The 14256-nt window shown below is 39.9% G+C and overlaps 1 protein-coding gene across 1 annotated transcript in view; it reads left to right on the top strand.

Moving 5' to 3' along the window:
* The window catches only part of gigyf1a (GRB10 interacting GYF protein 1a), a 29442-nt gene extending 15228 nt beyond the window's left edge, over positions 1 to 14214 (top strand). The window contains exons 13-25 of the mRNA XM_061960389.2: positions 31 to 199; positions 280 to 581; positions 747 to 847; positions 4998 to 5098; positions 5198 to 5271; positions 5374 to 5511; positions 5609 to 5788; positions 5855 to 6063; positions 7860 to 8017; positions 8098 to 8261; positions 8351 to 8395; positions 8479 to 8623; positions 9925 to 14214. Coding sequence (XP_061816373.1) covers positions 31 to 199; positions 280 to 581; positions 747 to 847; positions 4998 to 5098; positions 5198 to 5271; positions 5374 to 5511; positions 5609 to 5788; positions 5855 to 6063; positions 7860 to 8017; positions 8098 to 8261; positions 8351 to 8395; positions 8479 to 8623; positions 9925 to 9992 — 1854 coding nt within the window. The 3' untranslated portion in view covers positions 9993 to 14214. The remainder of the gene's footprint in view (positions 1 to 30; positions 200 to 279; positions 582 to 746; positions 848 to 4997; positions 5099 to 5197; positions 5272 to 5373; positions 5512 to 5608; positions 5789 to 5854; positions 6064 to 7859; positions 8018 to 8097; positions 8262 to 8350; positions 8396 to 8478; positions 8624 to 9924) is intronic.
* The last annotated feature ends 42 nt before the right edge of the window (positions 14215 to 14256 follow it).

Here is a 14256-nt window from a genome sequence, read left to right as displayed (position 1 = left end):
TAACGTGTTTTTGTGTGTGTGTGTTTGTAGGAGGCAGAAAAGATGGTGGCATCGCTGCAGGACACCTCTTTAGAGGAAGAGTGTTTCACACAGGCTCTGCAGCAGCAGCAGGAGAGTAGAAACACTGCAGCTGCTCTGCCGCTGTCACACGAGGCCGCCATGAAGTGGTTCTACAAAGACCCACAAGGAGAGATCCAGGGTAAACCTTTGGACGCTTATCCTGGTTCCAAAATAGTAATGTAATAGAAATCAACATCTATTGACTTCATACCACCACAGGTCCTTTTACCACTGTGGAGATGTGTGAGTGGTTCCAAGCTGGCTACTTCACCATGACGCTATTGGTGAAGCGGGGCTGCGACGAGGGCTTCCAACCCTTGGGCGATGTCATCAAGATGTGGGGCCGTGTGCCCTTCGCCCCGGGTCCCTCCCCTCCGCCGCTGCTGGTGAGACAGCCACCGCCAACGCAGCGCTCGCAGCCCACCCGGGCGTCCACCGGGACTGTGAGTCAGAGCTCAGCCAACATAGACGATGGGAAGGGGTGGATGCAGAAGGGAGGGAAGATGGATGGACAGGGCACGGTAATCGATTTTCATATATCAGGATTACAAGTAAAGTTAAAAAGTAAAACATGTTTTAAGCATGTTTAAGTACAGTATTTCTCTAAATGCATAAAAACACTTGCATCGGTGTGTCCGTAAATAATTAGACAATCTATTAACAGTGAACTGTCGTCCTCCTCTCAGGGGAACCTGGATCAGGATAGGCTGAAAAAACAGCAGGAGCTGGCAGCGGCTGCTCTTTATCAGCAGCTCCAACAACAGCAGTTATACCAGCTCATTAACAGGTGAGCCCAAACTGCATTTTGATTGTTTGCACTTGACACTATAGATGTTCCAATTGGCGTTTTATGCTGCCGATTTTGATCATCCATTAATGAGATCAGCCGATACCAATACCGATCATATGTATTACGGTTAAGGCTGCAGCTAACGATTATTTTTCTATCGATTAATCTATAGATTATTTTTTTCGATTAATCGGTTAATCTATAGATTATTTTTTTCGATTAATCTATAGATTATTTTTCCTTTTACCGATTATTTTTTTTATTTAAAATGAAGATGAAAAAATAAATGTAGGCCAGTTTTTTCAAAAGGCATGGCTTTATTTACAAAAAAAAAAGTATGGCCACTCAGTCAACATTGACAACAACATGACAAAATATTCTGTAACAATGTAAACATTTAACAAAATTAAAAGTAGCTTATTTGCTTTTAATGTGCAAATATAAAAGTAAACATCCAGTGCAAATCTTAATATTCTGCAATAGTATAAGCATTTCAAAAGTAAAAGTATTGCTTATTTTGCTTTAAAATGTGCAAAAATTAAGATAAACATCCAATTCAAAAAAGTGCAAAACGGAAATATTCTGTAACAGTGTAAACATTTCAACAAAAGTAAAACTTTTTCTTATTTTGCTTAATAACACAACAATGATAGTATGATTAAAGTGAAAGTTAATTGTTCGTTTGTACATAGTATACGTAATTGTTAATGTTGTAAAAGGTATTTGCACAACTAATTAACGTTAGCGTTAAAGAGGAGCGCGTCTTTGTAAACACTGAACAGGCACGCCAAACGCTCCTCTCAGAGCGAAACGGTGCTTTAGTTTATGAATTTACAACGCAGATACAAATGACACATTCATGTTTTTGTGTAATGATGACAACGTATACTCACGCGGACGATTGACTAGTTGATGGTGATGGCAAGAACGCTGCCGTTGTGCTGCTATGATAGGCCATTTCCGCTCGACACAGTGTGCATACAACAACATTATTAGCAGAGGTGGGTAGAGTAGCCAGAAATTGTACTCAAGTAAGAGTACTGTTACTTTAGAGATTTATTACTCAAGTAAAAGTAAGGAGTAGTCACCCAAATATTTACTTGAGTAAAAGTAAAAAGTATGTTGTGAAAAAACTACTCAAGTACTGAGTAACATACACACACATATCATATATATATATATATATATATATATATATATATATATATATATATATATATATGTGTATATATATATATATATATATATACACACACACACACACACATATATATATATATATATATATATATATATATATATATATATATATATATATATATATATATATATATATATATATATATATATATATATATATATATATACAGTATATAATTTATATTTATTTATTTTGCCGTTTTTGTTTACATGTTAAAGGTGTTTTAATGAATATACATGCATGTTTAACATATAGATTCCTTTCTTTCATGAAGACAAGAATATAAGTTGGTGTATTACCTGATTCTGATGACTTGCATTGATTGTAATCAGGAAGTAGTGCTGGTAACGTCCACGTTTTCAAATGGAGGAGAAAAAAAGTTCCTCCTTTCTGTCTAATACCACATGAAAGTGGTTGTTATTTGGCATCTTATTTGTCCACCTTCCATATTCGTTTTTATACCCTTTACAAGAATTACATTGGCGGCAAACTCCGTAGCTTGCTAGCTTGTTTGCGCTGGCTTTCGGAGACTCTTATTTTGAAAGCGCAGGCGCGATGGAGCGAGACTTTTATTGTGAAGACAGGAACTGTGCAGTCAGTCTTTACGGTTGAAATAAAAAAAAAGGGTCTTTTTTCCTTCACACTTTTGATTGATTGATTGGAACTTTTATTGGTAGATTGCACAGTACAGTGCATATTCCGTACAATTGACCACTAAATGGTAACACCCGAAGTTAGCTCGGAGCCAGTCAGGTCATGTGACCCCTGGCTCTGTTTGATTGGTCCAACGTCACCAGTGACTGCATCTGATTGGTGGAACGAAGTGAAACGTCACCAGTAAGGCAGGCACTATGAAGGTCTGTCTGACAGACCAAAACAAACAAAGCGTGCATTAACAGATCGATAAAAATTAGTAGCGAGTAGCGAGCTGAATGTAGATAAAAGTAGCGGAGTAAAAGTAGCGTTTCTTCTTAGGCCGTTTATTGAAATACTCCCACACTTTTGACGACTTTTGGCGTGCTTTTTTCCCCTCGCTCGCATCGTCTGCTTTGCGCTCCGCCATGACGGTAGTGTGACGTAAATATGCGACGCGTCGACGAACAAAAACGTCCTCGACGTATTTACGTAACCGATGACGTCGACTACGTCGACGCGTCGTTTCAGCCCTAATTACGGTAACTGTATATTGTTCAATGTATTTATGTTGAGTGCTATTGACTGTTTAACAATATCAACACAATATTTGAACTTGTTCCTTATTTGTTTTTATTACATCAAATGTATATTGTTTGAGCAAAACAAAGTCAATAATACACTAAACGGAAGCTAAAAGATACCATCTGCTACTCATTTAATTGTTTTAGTTTTTGCCCTGAAAGTCCTCCTGTGTCCAGGGAATTTTTACCTGAGTTTGTAAACATGAACAAAAACCTACAAAATAATAATTTTATGAAAATATAAATATCGATCTAATCACTCTAGTATCGATCATATACTGATATTACCCTTGGTATCGACATCACCGATTTTATGGATTGATCCGCCCTCCTCTTATGTTTCGTTTACTGACTGAGACTGTGAACTTCGCCACCATGTTCGCCGCCAACGTGTGGGTCCCAAGCTAGGAGCTCCCAGGCCTCACCTGCTCCTGTTCTCGTCGCCGTCGCCCATTGCGCTGGACTTTGAGGAGAGAAATAGGAAAGCTAGAAAAGGAGAGGAAAGAAGTAGAGGAAAAGTCAAATCGCGTGAGGGTTAAGGTGGTGTAGGAGCACGATATCCGATCCACCATCTTGGTCTTGAGGCATTTTGGTCCACGGCAGGAAGAGAGATCCAGACGGTGGAGATGCCATCTGACTGCAGCTCACGGTTAATATCAACAAGGATGTTTATTTGTCGGGTATTGCTTTTCGCCCCGCATGGTGCCTGATCACTCTGCCCACAGCACATTCTAAAGACTATTAAATTAAACTAAAACATAACAAAAGTGGAATAAAAAAGCTTACAGGTGAAATGTAATTTAGAAAAAGTTGCAATGTTGACTAATAAAACAAAACTGTTTGCCATAAAAAAAAACAGATGTTTCTTTGACAAACAAGGCAGAAAACAAACCAACAAACAAAAATATAAAAACTTAAGATTTGATGGATAGATCTGAAGTTGATGTAGACTAGAGATTTAAGCATTATATGAATAATGTATTATAATTTCATGACCGAAGCAAAACACTTTTTATACTTTTATACTGAAATAAATACACCTACAACTTATTAAATAAAAATATTTTAAAAAAAACCGGCAGCGGTAAAGTTTAGATCCATGAATGAAAGAAGAAAATGAATGAATGTTTATAACTAAATACATTTACATATGCATAAACATTTGTTTTTTTGTATTATTTTTTTGAATTAATTAACATTTATGACAACCTTTTTCCAAAACACAATATAGAATGTGTGATATAACAGGACAATGCATACATTTATCATTTGTTTTCAAAACGGTTCCAAAAAAATGGGACCCCAAAAATGTACTGTGGGACCCCATTTTTATGACTTGATGGGCCATTTTTGAACATTCCTAGCGCCAACACTGTATGTATGTGTATATACATATTTATACTTCTACTTGCAGCGTGTATGTAAAACGTTGGAGGGTTTTGAAGGCTTCAATGGTGACTCCTAGCATTTTGCTAGCGGTTTTTATCATCTTTATAATCCTATAAAAAAGACTTATTGTCTCTCATAACGATTGTGAACAATAAAAAAAGTGCATTTCCCCTTTATAATACAATCGACAATGACGGTCACATACTTATTCACAAAAATTGGTCGATACTAACTGTTGGCCAATCTATCGGCACAACCCGACTTGACACTATAGGTATGTGATGTCGAGGTGGGTTTGAATATTTCTTGTTACAGTCCACCTTTGTTTTGTGTATTCTAGGTGCAGTGAGCAGGGAATGATACCTTCGATGAACAGGTCGATGTCAGTGCCAGATACAGGGCCCATGTGGGACATGCATACCTCAGCTTCACAGCCGTCAGGTGTGTTCTCAGCTGCCATCTGAGGGAAAAAAAGCAGTGCAAATTCCTAATTGGGGATAACGGCGTGTTAACAATGTCTTTCTTTTGACTTGCATGTAGGCAGTGAAGCCAATCTTTGGGACATAACAATGAATTCTTCTACTCAGGGTCCAACTCTGGAACAGCTTCAAAAGGTTTGTTCAGGGCAACCCTTACACCCCTATATTAGTTTGCAACATTTACACTGTTAAATGATCCATGCACTGCTGGCTGTCATTTTAATGTGTTCTCTTTAGCTGCAGCAGGAGAGGCGAGAAGCTGAACTCAGGGCGAAGCGTGAGGAAGAAGAACAGCGTAAGAGGAGGGAGGAGAAGAGGAGGCAGCAGGAGGAACAAAAGAGAAGGGAGGATGAGGAGCTCTTCCGACGCAAGCAGGTAAAAAAAGGCTTGACCTTTCACCATAGCTTGCATTCTTCCTATCTGTTTTCCATCAGCTTTGCAACTGTAACGTATTTTGCGTGTCCCTCTGTAGTGTCGTCAGCAGCAGGAGCTGATCATGAAGCTGCTTCAGCAGAACCCCCAGCAGCAGGGCCTTGGGGCAGGCAGCTCGAGCTGGAGTGGGGCTTCCTCCTCTGGACTTCCCAAAACAGGGAAAACCCAAACTCTGACTCTGCTCGAGATGCAACAACAGCGAGCCCAACAGAGGGACCGGGTAAGTCTCTAAACCGCTACAGTAGTTGAACTTATATAGTGAAGTTTTGTTGCATCTGTTTTGCAGCACTCCTGTCTTTCGATGGGGAGTTCATCCCTGGGAAGCCAGTGGGCGGATAGCATTGGCATTTGGGGCGGGCCTGGAGGTATGGAGGGAAAAAGTGGCAGTGGCGGCATGGGCATGTGGGAGGAGGCTGTGAAGAACCAGGCCAGCCACCGTGGCAACGGTAACAACAACCTGGGCTTGAAGAACAGCCGCAGCAGCCCATCACTCAGGTACGTTACAATAACAGACCAGCCTGATGTTAACATTAAATTAGCACAACTGCTAACTAGGGCTGCGCAATATTGATGATATATACGATATAAATTTGGCTGACGATAGTGCTTTTAACACTATCGTGATAATGCATGTGGTTGACACATTTTAGCTGTGTCTTGCAAATTTGACAGCGACAAGTGAACAAACGCGTACTGAAGGCAATGTAGCATTTCATTAGCTGCTAATGTCGCTCCACAGTGCATAGCCACTTCTTAGTCAGGAATCATTGTTTCCATGGTGGCAAATAACCTGCGTTTCTTACAAGTATCATCCCTGGAGGACGAGGGATAGCAAAACATGCTACACTACGCACCGTAGGAGGATAAGCTAAATGCAAGCTCAAGCTCTTGTATGTAAAAAAAAGTTGGAAGGATCGATACAAATTTCCACAGTAGGGATATGAAGTAAAATATCATTATAGGGTCGATACTGCAGTGGTTAGATTGATATTTTTATCATCAAACAAATATTTTGTTGTTTTTATTGTTCACAAACTCAGGAAATAAGTCACCGGTCACGGGAGGACTTCAAGGGGAACTGCAGTTTTTTGGAATTTTGCCTATCGTTTACAATGACCATGAGAGACATGACAATGAATTTAATTTTTTTGGCATTCTAAATATTAAATAAATGCCATCAAAAGTCTGTTTACTATGGAGCCTAAGGGAGCTGTGCAATTTTGCCTACAAAGCCTTTAAAAACATCCAAACACCTCCATTAAGGTTTTATATATATGATGTAAGTGTATATGTATTGTAGTAACAGGCACATTTATAATAACATTTAATATTTACGGATTTTGATCGTTTAAAGCATACATGGCGCATTAACTTTAAAAACGCATCTCAAAGTTAGCTTTTTTTATCTTCACTGATTATTACTCACTGCATTAGGATGCAGATTGCTAGGATGTTCATATATTCTCGTTTAGATGAAGAATGACCATAATCCTCACAAAGAAACAGGGTGGGGGTCAGGAGCAACCAAGCATCTTCTCATGTCGTTCTCGCCATTTCTTGGTCCTAAATGGTTGTCAAAGCGTACCAACTTGTCGGAATACGTCCTCCGACATCTTCTGTCCAGATGAGATGCATGATTTATAAGCTACAATAAACTTCTAGGGAGCAAAGAAGCGAGGAAACACCTCGCCAGTCGATCATATCGATATTGTACACAGGCTTCTGATCACAGCACCGCTATAAATAGTTTGTCTGCGTTAGCGCTTCTAATAACAATATCGCTAATACTTGACTAATATTCAAGTCACGAAATGTAATTGGAGTAATGTGGGCAGGTTTTGAATGGTTATTTATTGAATTTTATGGGTGAAATAGAGGACCTCCCATTGGCTCCCTTGTAAGCGGACTTTTATTTAAGTGTATTTACAAGTTGGAATGCATTAAATATATCCGTCGTCATGTCCGCGTTAACGCTTATAATAACTATCACTGTTACTTGGTTAATATTCAAGTCGGGAAATGTAAATGGAGTATTGCTGGCGGTTTTTGGATGTTTATTGAGTTTTATGGGTGGAATAGAGGACCTTACATTGGCTTCATTGTAAGCTGACTATTTACATTTATTTACGAGTTAGAATGTTTTGTAAACCCTTCTGAAATGGTTCTATTATCAATAATACTGTAAATATTATTTTGTGATATACAGGTATATTGTTATCGCAGGAGACAGCACTGTTAATTGCAATATAGATTTTAGGCCAGCTTGCTCACATACACATGGCCCTCTCCAGCGACCAGTACTTGATGCGTCGTAAGCGGACAGACGAGGAGGACAAGCTGCTGAAGCTCTTGCAGGGCATGAAGCCTCAGGATGGCTTCACTACTTGGTGTGAGCAGATGCTGCACGCCCTCAACGCCTCTGCCAACAACTCCTCTTCTCCTCTGGATGGTAAAATTGAAGTACTTCTGTACTTTATTAATGTGAATGACACCGACTTTGATTTTAACGGTTTGGTTTTGTGGTCATAGTTTCTACGATTGTGACCTACCTGAAAGAGGTGGAGTCTCCCTATGCAGTGTTGGACTTCATCCGGTCCTACCTGGGGGACACAGTGGAAGCCAAAGAGTTCGCCAAACAGTTCCTGGAGCGACGTGCCAAACAGAAAGCCAACCAACAGAGACAGCAGCAGCAGGTAAGCTTGGACTCAAGAAAAAAAAGAACAGAATAGTTCTGCGGTCATATTGGTGACATATGAAACTCTCCTATTCTTGATTGTCCCAGCTATCAAAGGAAGTGGCTGGCCTGAACATGAACTTCCCTCTGCAGGTAAAAAATGGACGCTCTTGCGCAAACCAGTTGCAATTGGGAGTGCATACGTTTTGATAGCACGCCTGCACCTTTTTTCACAGGACTCCATGCGAGGTATGAACCCAAGCGCCCTGCAGTCTATGTTCCAGGCCAACCACATGGGCAAGGGTGGTCTCTATGACAACCAAGGAGGGAAGTTAAAAAAAAAACAGCCCATGATGCTGCACCCTGATCCCAGCATCTTAGGTATGTTATTTCCCTTTCCCTCCCCTCTTAGTTTGTTCCTTTTATAATCCAGTGTTTCTCTTCCCCACTAGCTCTGCTCTCTGATCAGTGTTAATTTCGTTGACTTATAATGTTCGTCTTAGTTACAACCTATTTCCCTTTGACAAAAATAAGACGATAATATATCAAAACAAAATGCATTGACTAAAACATGACAAAATGAACTGACATTTTTGTTGACAAATAAAATCGAGACAAAAATGTTGACAGAAACTAAATCCAATTATATTCAATTTGGTATTGCAGATGGGTGGGACAAGTTTGGAATATATCCAATCACAGCTCTTTAACAACACACATATGCAAGAGAGGTGGGGTGAGTCACAAAGGCGAGCCAATCAGATGTTTTCCTTGTGAGATGAAGAAGTCGGACTTCTCATCGTCAAAACAAAAATGTGTGGATTTAACATGTTCCACATCGTAATATGTTTACACCTACGAGAAAGTGAAAGGGACACATTTTATGGTTAATGCTATATGATGTCATCAGCAGGCAAGTCAATGTGTGTTTGCTGCTTCCGGGTCTCCCACGCTCATAAACAAATTATTGATGAAGGCATGCATCATTACGGTACTCTGTTTCACAACACATACATACTTTTTTGTCAGGGACATAGATAAAACAAATAGAAAAATGCCTGAAAGGTATTTATTGACAACCTGTGAAGCTAAAAAATTACTTAATACATAATTCATGACCATAAGATCTCGCTACTTTTGTGTTAAACAAATGATTTGCAAGTAGTCTAAATACAGGTGCTTTCAAGAGGCTGTATCTTTTATACTTTATATTTTAGTCCACTAGATATATTGTAATATTAGCTGCTTAAAAATGATGTAGTTTTGTTGAAATTGATTTAGATTACTAAAATTTGACTAAAACTAAAATATATTTTTGTTAAAAGACTGACTGAAACTCTCTATGAATATTCTCATTCATCCATGTCATTGGAATCTCAGGGCATTCAATCGATCGCAACTAGACTGTTTGGTTTGTCTTTGAAGACATTTGGCCTCTCATCCAAGCAGGCTTCATCAGTCATAAGTCTACGACTAGATCGGACCAATCTAAGTCTATGAGCATGAACTGATGAAGCCGACTCGGACGAGAGGCGAAACGTCTTGTAAGACAAACCAAACAGCCTAGTTGCGATCGATGAAATGCCCTGAGATGACTGAAACGAAATTTAAAAAAAATGGTGTCAAAATTAACACTGTCTCTGATGTGACCCCTACTTCCCTGTGCCTTCTCCCGACTGCAGGCTACTCATTCCACAATACGGCCGAGTGTCTGAGCCTGAATGAGATGGAGATGGTGGAGGATTACTGATGTGACGCAGCGCAGCAGCAATAGCTACCTGAGGCCTTCTGTCTTTTAATCAGACAAAATGACGAATGTGCACTGCTGGGGGAACCTGGGGGTGGGGACGGGGGTAGGGATTTTGGGAAGGGAGCAAGCCTTAGAGGAGGTGCGGTGTGATCGGGCGGTTGCGGGTGCCCGTTCGGGATTGCGCCCCCCGCCCCCGACACCTACTTTTCTCGTGGTTTTGATACACTGAGGCTTCCTGCTGCACCAGTTGATCACTAGAGCTGGTGCAGAATGGGTAGGGTTCAAAGAAAGATGGGTATCCTCTGGCACTCAACATTTTAAGCACCTTATAATGAACTAATGCACTTTAATGAGATGGGATTTGAATTTTTTTTTTTCGTGTGTGTGTGTGTGTCTGTGTGCGCGCGTGACCAGAATCAGTGTGCACACAGTCTATGTGCGAACACACAGTCTATGTGCGAACACACAGTCTATGTGCGTCGCAACTGGAAGTGTAGGAAAGCGGAAGTGTCGAGTGAGCTTTTCAAAGTCGGGACCTTTAAGTTGAGCGCAAATCCTTTCTCTCGAAAGACAAACACTGTTGATATTTCTCTTGTTTCGCATTTTTTTACGTTTATATAAAAAAGTAAAGCTATTGAAAAACGGATCACAAAAAACTTGAAGATTTGCACTTGCCTAAAAAATATTAAAGGATAAAAAAAAATGGGGGTTAGTTGTAGAAATTACTATTTTTGTGAATGTGTGTGTGAATGACTGACTTGTGATGATTGGTTCTTGTCAGTAATATACCAGTCTGCACAATGTCTTTTTTTTTTTTTTTAGTTGCTACCAATATGTGTGTGACACACGAGGCCATTTATGACTTTTTAAAACGTTTTATTTTGTACTTTCATGTTCGTGTGTGTGTGTGCGCTACATGTGGAGTTAGAGAGAGAAAGGGCAATTGCACAACACATCCTTTCTCTCACCCTTCCTCTTAACCCCATTTTGGCGATAATGAAACGCATACACTTGTAAAATGTCAGCTTTGCGCTCCTCACACGACGGTCGCCGCTTGTTTATCCCTCAGTTGCGTTCCGATGTGAGGCGAATCACAGGAGACAATGTTTGCGTTTTTGTGTGTGTTCATTTACAGTTGATAGAAATGAGGCAAGACTACAGGTACTCATTTTGAATATATGTGCTTTTTTGTGTATGAATGCACATTTGTGCCTATAACTTGGATCGGGTGCGTGGCCATTGAGACATTAGCTCTTTTTTGAGAGTGAGTGTGGCATGTCAGTGCTCAGCACAGTGTATGTCAAGCGTGTATGTTTTTTGTTTTTTTATACATAAATCTATATCGTAAATGTTTCTAGTTCAGTCGAGGGGTGATCCATCCAAAGGTTAGTGCGTTACTACTCCTGGGGTGTGATCACGTTGCCTTTTGTCAGCTCTCGAACTTGTGAATGAAAGGTGTCGAGTTTCTGACACTTGAGGAAAAAAAATGATACAGCATCTTAATGTGCAGGTGCACACCACGGTGCATGTCATGTTAGCATTGTGTTACTTGTTTGTTGTTGCAATTTGATAATGACGAGTTTTCTTTTTTATGAGAAATATATAAATGAACATATACATTATATACAAAGTTTAAAAAGTATTTGGACTAAGATAATGAGCACTTGGGGCTGCTATTTTTGTTTTTGTTTTTCTTAATTTTTTTGTTTTATTTCATTCTCGCCATGTGAAGTGTGTATTATTTCTTAAGAAAATATTGAATGTATTCCAAAAAATGACAAGAAACCCGTGCTGATATTTTTTTCCTCCAGAAGATTTCAAAAATGGAAACAAAATACAAAAAAGCTTCAAAGATTTTTTTTCTATTTTTAGTAGACTGTGGAGGAGGGGGGGAGAACTGGGGATGGATACAGTTGAACACACTGCCTCTACAATCCTGGTCCACAAATGGTGACTAAGAATTAAAAGAAAGGACTATTTCTATTCCATACTGGATCTTTGGTTGTTTACAAACCACATGGATATCTGTGGGTGCATTTTTACTTCATTTTTTTTGGATCATGTTTTTTCATATTGTTTCCCATGTTAAGTGGGTGGGGTTTGCAAGTGCGCTTCTGCCATACGGACAGTGAGTGCTGTTGGACACAAATCCTCCTAACTGGAGTTTTTTTGGGACTGCCGTGGATCCTGAAATGGGGAGCACAGTGGGGAAATCCCAGGATTAACCTTCATTGTTTTAGTTTTTTTTTTTAGGGGTTGGGGGCGGGGTTTGCTCGTGGAATGGAGTGCAGGTCGACACCAGTTGGAGGAGGTATTGAGAGGCGATAGGAGTCTTGGGCTCAGTCCTTACCAGCACTCACCCTGCCCTCACCAACTCACCTATGCACTTTTGTTCAATTCAAGCTGTGAGGTACCATTTTTTTGGGGGGGGGCACAGCAGGAGGAAATATATTTCCAAAATGAACCGAAAGACTGGAGTCCCCTGTACATAAGCATATTTTTATATCACTCATCGTAGTTGACGGAGAGAAAACATGCAAACAAATGAAGGAAAACTCATGTCGAGTGAATGTTTTGGAGAAAAACATTTGGAAAAGAAAAAAATAATTTCCCTGAGACTTGAGCTGATGGGAAACGAAAGAACAGAACTGAGCAGTTTCAGGACTATTGGCAAAATGGACATAGCAGTGGCCATAAGATTGTTTTCAAGGGCAGTGATTTTTTTGTTTTGTATTTTGAGGCGGTGTCTGCTCAGATGCCTTGAGAATGACGACGCAAAGACAAATCTTAGGTTCTGGTAAGGCGTACATGCTCGATCTAATAAGACTGTTTGCTCAATGTACTCATATCTTCTTCTTCTCCCAGGAGCTTGGCCGTGCTTGCTGCCCTCTGCAAAGAGGATCTAACCCACGGCCAAACAGACAACAAACCCTCAGCGTCCTCCTGAAAGGACCCGACCGCCGCCACGGCGACTTCAGAAGCTGCGGGAGCGTGAAGTCCATCGAGATTTGATCTCCGAAGCTATGTTGTCACCCACCTCGGCCTGGCTGGTCCTGATGAGGTCTTAACCTAATGGAGCCAGTCTGGACAGCAAGGACAGCTGGGTTGGGTTCTAGTGAATGAGAAGCCACCCTGAAGCCGTGGATTTGGATGGACTAAAGACTTGTACAAAAACTTTGACACATGTTCATACACACACTTAGCTACATGTCACATAGATTCCAAAGGGGTTGAAGAAACACTACATGTCACTGGGTCACACACTGCATCTCAGATAATGCAAGGCTTTGTAAATAATGTATACCTTTTGTGTTTTTGAGGTTCCCACCTTCGAGTCCGTTTTGCTTTAATCCTCCAGTTCAACATGCCTTAATACTGTACAGTTGTGTCCTGAATGGCAAACAGATAAAATGGGATAATGTGCTAAAGTCGGACACCACTTTGTCTGAGAAATGACAACAAAAGCGCCTTTGTGCGTTTTTCTTCAGAACAGAACGACAAGCTTTTCTTGACCCTGATATTTGTATATTTCTTCTTTTGTTTGGCTGCTGGTTGGTGTTTTTTGTTTCTTTGGTTTTGGTTTTCTTTTATTGAAGAGTGGGTTTGTAGCGATAATTGCAGACTGAATTAGGACTGGAGTCTGTCCTGTTAGGAGCTGAGCTGAAAAGGCCCAAAAGCATACTTTTGTTTACGCGCAATGCAAAATGTTAAACCTTGAAGTGAACTAGATCATTCTCGAATATCAATGAACGTTCTGACAGTTCCCCAGAATTTGGTGCCTAAATTGGATATTTGGTTTTCATCAATTATCCACATGGTGTTTTTACTGCAAACAGTGCTGCAAATGCTATTAGATCTGACGTTTAGCTTAAGCTTGTGTCTGATTCAAGAATTACAAATTTGGCAATTAATTTGCTGAATTTCAAATAAACTTAAAATAAAGAACTGTGACAGCTTCAAATTTGATCCGGTTTTCTGTAGCTTCAAGAAAAACACTGGTCCAAATAGTCTTAATTTAACAAAATCTAATTTATTGATTGACTTCCCCGAGAAGTAAAATGACGTATATGAAGGGTCAGCTCAGTTCCTTTCGCTTTAGTCTTCGATTTTTTTTATTTTTAGAAAAAGGTAACTGTATAAGCCGAACCGAAAAGAGCAACCGAAAGATATGTACATATTTTTTTTGTCTGAAGAAAAAAATAAATATTAACAGTTAGCAACAGTCCTTTTCATTGTACTTGACTGAAATCACGCCCGGTGCCAC

Source organism: Nerophis lumbriciformis, linkage group LG05 (assembly GCF_033978685.3).
Source record: "Nerophis lumbriciformis linkage group LG05, RoL_Nlum_v2.1, whole genome shotgun sequence".
Lineage (NCBI taxonomy): Eukaryota > Metazoa > Chordata > Actinopteri > Syngnathiformes > Syngnathidae > Nerophis > Nerophis lumbriciformis.
This window is presented reverse-complemented; position numbering and strand designations above follow the sequence as displayed.